At 38.1% G+C, this 6,918-nt stretch overlaps 1 protein-coding gene across 1 annotated transcript; it reads right to left on the reverse strand.

The window, feature by feature from the left end:
- Positions 1-483: 483 nt before the first annotated feature.
- On the reverse strand, positions 484-3,005 carry LOC141618909 (protein FAR1-RELATED SEQUENCE 5-like). Its single transcript, XM_074435970.1, has 4 exons — positions 2,871-3,005; positions 1,601-2,724; positions 948-1,225; positions 484-542 (listed from the first exon to the last, which is right to left on the reverse strand). The coding sequence occupies exons 1-4, from the start codon at positions 3,003-3,005 to the stop codon at positions 484-486; spliced, it is 1,596 nt and encodes a 531-aa protein (XP_074292071.1).
- Between the last annotated feature and the right edge of the window lie 3,913 nt (positions 3,006-6,918).

The raw sequence follows: 6,918 nt of genomic DNA on the forward strand, positions 1-6,918 counted from the left end.
GAATGCTAAGGGTAACGAGTTCTTGGTGTTCATGTCACTACTTTGTGTCTTGACATGGCACGAAGTATTCGAACGGTTTCCAATTTTCCACAATAAATTGGTGGCGACTCCACAATGCAAACGCTTGTTTCCAAAGCGCCCCCGTGGCCCGCGTCCACAGTTCCTTGCAGAACAACAATAATAATCCTTTAATACAAATGTAATATACTTTGCCTATAAGAGTAATGTACTTTGGCAGTAAAATCGAATTGTACATACAAGCCTTTAAGAATGTTCTCGTAGTGTATATTATGGATGTCTATCCTTGATCAAAAATTTGCACCTTCCACTTCGTTATCAGATTCATCTTCTTCATCGTCGTCCTCCACATGATCAGATTCATCTCCTTCATCGTCGTCATCTTCATGGTGGTATTTGGTGAATATGCAATAGAATGTAAATTAAATATTAGATCTTATAAGGGGAAATGGCCAAAATGAACAACTAAATTGATATACATTCAATGTTAACCAAATATACATTACTGAAATTCTCATCTGTGCCTTCAGAACAACCATAATATTCATTGCACAAAGAGTTTATGTGCCTCCATATAAGAGTGATGATTTTGGAAGGTAAACACTATGCGCTATACTTGTATAATTTAATAATTATTTAACATTAATGTAATATGCTTTAACAAGAAACCAAATTATACATACCTATCAGATGGTTTGTTTCTTTGCAAGTCCTAGAGTTGTGTCCTTGGCGGCCACATGTTTTGCAGTACCTCTTCTCTTTTTCTCTCTTCTTTAGGGCTTTTAACATTTGTGATTCAATTCTCTTGCCCTTGGTCCTACCCTTGTTTTTATATTTTTTAGGAACATGAATCACCAACTTCTGAGGTATTTTGCAGCCCACGTACTTTTCTATTTCTTTCATCTTGTCTTTCTTCTTTGCTGGAAGACTTCTGTTACTAATCATATCCAATCTAATATCTCTCAGTTTTTCAATCAAAAGCTTCATGCCATTATCATCACACTCAGCTATGCTGACACAAGAATAAACTTCTTGCCACAGCTCAGTACTCAAACTTTTTTGGTCAGAAAACTTTTGAGAGACATCTATCAATTTGGCATCTTTATCAAAGACATTCTTACTCATTGCAGCTTTTGTCCATCTTTGCATTATGTACTGTTCTGGTATTTTCTGAAAATCTTGGTTGTGTAGAATCCAAAGGCAGTGCCTGCACATAAAGCCCATTCTCTGAAACATAGAACATGAACAAGTAATCTCCATGTTATCTGGTGAATATGTTACGTTCCATGACTTATTTGGCATCTGCAAGTCTGTTAGAATATATATTTTTGTCTCATCAATCTTCTCCACATCTTTAAAACGGCAATCAGACAAAGCTGCATCCAATTCTGTTTGGAAGTCTTTGAAAATGTTGTGCGAGTATATTTCAGAAGCATGGACTTCAAGGTTTGACTTTGTTTTCCGTGGGATTTCAGAGTGTTTGTTGTCACTGTTCAACTTGGACTGCTTGTGTCTTTGTGCTTCCAAGGCACTCTCATAGCAAACCTAAAACTCAACAAAGGTCAAATGAGGTGTGAGGAACCTGTCAAAGAAACTGTTTTCACTCTCAGACCTAGAAGTAACCCTCATCAAGTCAGACATTGAAACATCTTTAAAATAGGCAGGGATCCACTGTTCCCTGAGATCGTACAAATATAAAAACCACTCGTGTTCTACAAGTTGATAATCAGACATTATCTTCCCCCATTGTTCTTCTAATTCATCAGGCTCAAGTTGGTTGTTCCAAACACACCTATTGAGCCTGGTCTTAAAATCCTCATCTTGAAATAGTTGATAACTCACTTTTTCTCTTAGTTTCTTCATTATGTGCCACATGCACAGTCTCTGTGTTGACTCCTTCAACACTTCCGGGACTACCGACTTCATTGATTTGTCCCGATCAGTAATTATAATTCTCGGCTGGCACCCGCCCATTGCTTCCAAAAATGTCTTAAACAGCCATGTGTAACACTCAATACTTTCATCACCTATCAACCCAGCTCCAAAGGTTATGCACCTTTTATGGTGATCAACTCCTGTGAAAGGCACAAACCCCATATCGTACTTGTTTGTTCCATATGTAGCATCTGCTGATAACACCTCACCGAACAGCATGTAGTTGTTTATGCCGATCGGATCTGCCCAAAACACTCCAGCCAGGCACTTGTTTTCATCTACTATAAAATCAAAGTAAAATGAACTGCATGTGTCTTTTTTCCCAATAAGATTCTCAACAAACATTTGCGCATCAAAATTACCAATGTAGGTTTTGATGTCCCTGACAAAGTTTTTGAAATCAACCTCAGTAGCACCAATGTTGTTGTAACCTCCACACAGCTCCTTCCAACCTCTATAGGCTTTCACACCACCTAGTTTTAGCACCTTTACCTTTGTGACAAATTGTTTCTGTACCTCTGTCATTTTTCGGTTTCCTTTCAAGAATATTGTAGATTTAGGCGAAGCAAGTGGATGGTTATGGGCTTCATCAAATCTGGTAACAATATAAGTTCCATTTTCTTGGTATTTGAACTGCACTAATGCACGACAGTCAATTCTTGTAATCGGCCTCACACGGCTTATGTCTGTCACATCAAATTGTGCATCATTGTCAGCAGTATCAGTATCGGTATCAGTCCTCTTCCTTTTCCAACTTCCTTTACACTTTGCCTATTGTAGACAACATTCCTTAATGCAAAACTGTTTGGTAACTCATTGCCTTTAATCCTTTTTGTTGTTGCAAGTCTTGGCGTAAACCCACAGATTGTACAATATTCTTTGTAGAATAACTCTGCTGATTCTAGCGTTTCGAATACTTGTCCTACTTTAGGTTTCTTTTCCTCTAGACAGAATGGAATGTACTGGAGTGTATTTAATGTTTCAATTCTTGTTCTTGGTGTTTTAAAGCTGTTATTTGTAGAAGAAGACGTAGTTGCATCACTTGTACTCATCGTATGCTTCAACAGTAGTTAAGTAAGTAAGTATATTGAATATTATTGCATCAACAATGCAGTAATCCAATTCTAATATGCTCTACAAAGATTGGTAATTTATTTCGTACAAATAAAGGTTCATATATAATGTATTCCTGCCAATGTCCATTATCATGCCTTTAAAGGAACATTTATTTTACTGCTAATGTTCATAGGAAATATTGTTGTCCATTTTAATATAGCATATATAAAATGTATTGAATGCTAATGACAGTAAACAAACAAATAGACATAATACTATTTCATTAATATTAGAAAAATATTTACAAAAGCCATTTAAGGCTTTCAAAAGCATAAAGCCTACTAAGGCTTATACTAAAAAAAAAACACAAGATAATTGTAGATACCTCATTTCTGCACCTCCCGCAAACCACCCAGTGATGATTGGGCCGCATGTTTGGTATGCGGAACGATTTGTGACAGTTCGTAAGTTTATCGTCAAGTGATCGCTCAAACACTTTTGTCTACCTCTTAATTGTCATCTACGTGCCGATACGGTCGTTTTGGCAGTAATTAGAGTACATTTGGAGTCCGGGTCATAAAACCGTCTTCATTATCTAAAACCGAGTCAGAATGTTCTGGAATGTTCCGGATATTTCTATTCCATATTTTGCAATCTTTTAATCTTTGGCAAATAATTTCCCGTAATATTCATACAAAATATTAAGGAAAACAAGATTAATCCGTTAGTCCATAACCAAAACACGGAAATCTTTCTTCCGCAGGAGGAAACCACTTGGGAAAGGACGCAGCAGGTGTTGCGCCTCTTCCAAGAGACGCAGTGCCTGTTGCGCCTCTTCCCAAGTCCTTTTCTGCATATTTTTCATATCTTTTCGAGATTCACTTCCAAAGTTTCTCCGAAAACCCTACTTCCTCCGCGTGATTAGTATAAATAGAGACCTTCGGTCTCACATATTTCTCACGCGAGTGTCCGCCCTTCTCTTCTCCCTTTGCATTCTAGACCACGTTCTTACTTTTTGGCGTCTACGTGCTTGAACATTCGACCACGTGAGCTCGGATCCTTCTGAGTACCAGCCTCGTTTTGCATGACTGACCAATTTGACCAACTCCACCATAATCAACTTTAATCAATCTTATTCGTTTTCCTCTTACGAGGGCACTTTCGTCTACATTCGAGTCGAGCATCACTAAAACGTATACTTAGTTCATCTCGTTTCGTCAAACATGTAAGTCTGAGGGTGTAAATCCCTATTTTTTTATTGTTCTTTACTTTTGTAATAAATATTGTAAGATTTATGTCGAAAGTATTTCTAAAACCGATTTCTAAAACCATAATTTAAATCCTTTTTTTACGAATTACCAGAAGATGACCGTCGAGAAAGGACGCAGCAACTGCTGCGCCTCTTCGAAGGGACGCAGCACCTGCTGCGCCTCTTCGTGAGGCTGCCGCAGTTCCTGCTTCCTTTCTTCTTCCTTTGTCTTTTGTCAATTCGTCTTTTTATTTTCTTTCGTTTGTTCTTTGATTCTTTGAACATAATAACTTAAGTGTAATAATTCTAACATGTAGCATGTATTATTCATCATCATTAATGTTTAATTCATCATAATTCCCGACTTAAATCCCAAGTAATTCATATTTACGGGTTTTCGCCATTAAAATCAAATTCGGTTTTTAGAGGTTCGATTCATCCATATTGAGTCTCTGGAATTCGTCGTTGATATATTTTTCACCTTCTGTTCATCGTCACCATCATTAATCTGTCATTAATAACATGTTTAACCTGATTAATTTGTTTGGTTTGTTTAATTTAATAATTAATCTTTAAACCTTGTAATAATTCGTTCTAATTAGTTTCATCCGTGTTTATTGTTTTCATGACCTCAATCACATGTAAATAACCTGCTAATCACTTCCATCCGATTCAAATATTCATAATCAAGCCATAAATCACCAACGAACATTAACGACTTGCAATTCCGGCTTCACAGACAAAACTGAGCCAAGGAACAGACGCAGCAACTGCTGCGCCTGTTCCTGGTTGATTTCTGTCTCTGAACTCCCGTGTTGCCTTGACTTAATTACGTATTAATTAACTACTAATCGTATTATCACTTTAATTCCTGTTCGTTAATTCGTTTATTTCTTTCTTTATCAAATTATCCATTTTAGAAGCATTTTCGACATAAATCATTTAATCCAATGTAATTATTGTAATTTTTCTTTATTGTATTTCTTATATTGTATTGTATGCTTTCACATGTAATCAACTTAAATCTCCAACTTTGACCCAATTGCATGTTAAATTACTTGTTCACCGACTTAGTTAATTCTCACATGCTAGGATTAATCTAATGGATGTTGCATAGCATGCATATAATCGACAATATATCAAGTATAGACGATTTTCCCTAATCATTAGTAGAGGCCGCTATCGAGGCGGGCGGGATTAGGTGTTCGATCAAAAGAGCTTCCTAATACGTACCCTCACCCCTTACTCCAGATCTCTGTGAACATCCGTGTTCATTGGCATCAACGAGAGTCATTCTAGACATAGAATGCTAAGGGTAACGAGTTCTTGGTGTTCATGTCACTACTTTGTGTCTTGACATGGCACGAGGTATTCGAACGGTTTCCAATTTTCCACAATAAATTGGTGGCGACTCCACAAATGCAAACACTTGTTCTCCCCCAAGCGCCCCCATGGGCCCACGTCCACAGTTTGGCGACTCCGCTGGGGACAATACACTTACGTGTAGCCAAAAGGGTGAAACTTGAACAAGGTTAGGGAATAGTTTGTACAAGACATTTGTCGGTTTTCATAACTCGGTCTTCCTAGATCGTTTTATTCGGCCTTCCTAAGCCCAACCCAACCCATTCGACCAATCGTCCCGTCTAAACGGTCCTAATTCTTATTTGGGCCTAAGGATGGATAGCGATTGACGTCATCCATATCATGGTACTTACTCTTGTTTGTATCAAAGACTTTCACTACTTGAGGAAATGGACTAGGAATCGGCCTTACTCTTGTTTGGTACGAGCCTCTCCACAGACTTCGGGTTTGATTGTTCGGTATGGCAACCCACCCTTTAAACCAAAACCGTTCTAAATGCACTCAGCATCCCGTTATAATGCTTGTATATTGTTTGCACCATATGTGATCACCATTTTCTAAACAAAACCATGACGATTTTTGTAAATTCAAAATCCCTTTTAAAATGTAAAAAAAAAAAGTTTCGAAATATGGGCCTAATATTAGCACAAAACAAGTCGAAACTCCGTCCAATTGTCGAGTCAAAATTCGGGCCTCAAAACCCATTTCAAAACCTCACTTCGAGTTCACTCCCACAACTACACTAAAGTTGACTAGGACCAACATTTTTCAAACTTTGTCCTTTCCTCAAAACTCACTGACACAAGTGCCACACTCCCACTTCACGAGTCAAAACATTTCTTTTCGAGTAAGTGTGCTAGAATGGTCGATCGTGTTTTAATTCGTCGTCGATCTCTTATTCAGTTTCCAAGATGCCTGAAACAAGCGACGCGAACTTTAACCAACTCCAGAATGGTAATGATCAAATCCTAGCCGCGCTAGCTCGTCTCCAAGTTACTCAAGACCAAGTGTATGATCGCCTTGACACCGTTGAGGGCCGAATATATGCCGTTGAAATGAGGATGCCTCCTCGAGAAAGTGAAATAGCCGATGACTTCGTGAACAACTTCAGTGACGAAAACCCTCCCATAGGTATGACTGCAGCTGAGAAACGACTCCAATACTTGGAGGAACAATTTATGTATCTCAAAGGGGATGACATTTATAGGGAGAACAATCGCAAATATGAGGCTGTGAGTTCCAAGTTTCCAACCAACTTCAACATGGCGGATACCCCTAAATTCAAGGGGCATGAAAAC

Source organism: Silene latifolia, chromosome X (assembly GCF_048544455.1).
Source record: "Silene latifolia isolate original U9 population chromosome X, ASM4854445v1, whole genome shotgun sequence".
In the NCBI taxonomy this organism is placed as follows: domain Eukaryota; kingdom Viridiplantae; phylum Streptophyta; class Magnoliopsida; order Caryophyllales; family Caryophyllaceae; genus Silene; species Silene latifolia.

Coding starts and splice junctions, on each gene's coding strand:
- LOC141618909 (XM_074435970.1), bottom strand. CDS start 3,005: ATGAGTACAAGTGATGCAACTACGTCTTCTTCTACAAATAACAGCTTT. Junction 2,725..2,870: donor AGAAACCTAAAGTAGGACAA/GTATTCGAAACG, acceptor TGTCTACAATAG/GCAAAGTGTAAAGGAAGTTG. Junction 543..947: donor GGATATGATTAGTAACAGAA/GTCTTCCAGCAA, acceptor GTTGTTCTGAAG/GCACAGATGAGAATTTCAGT.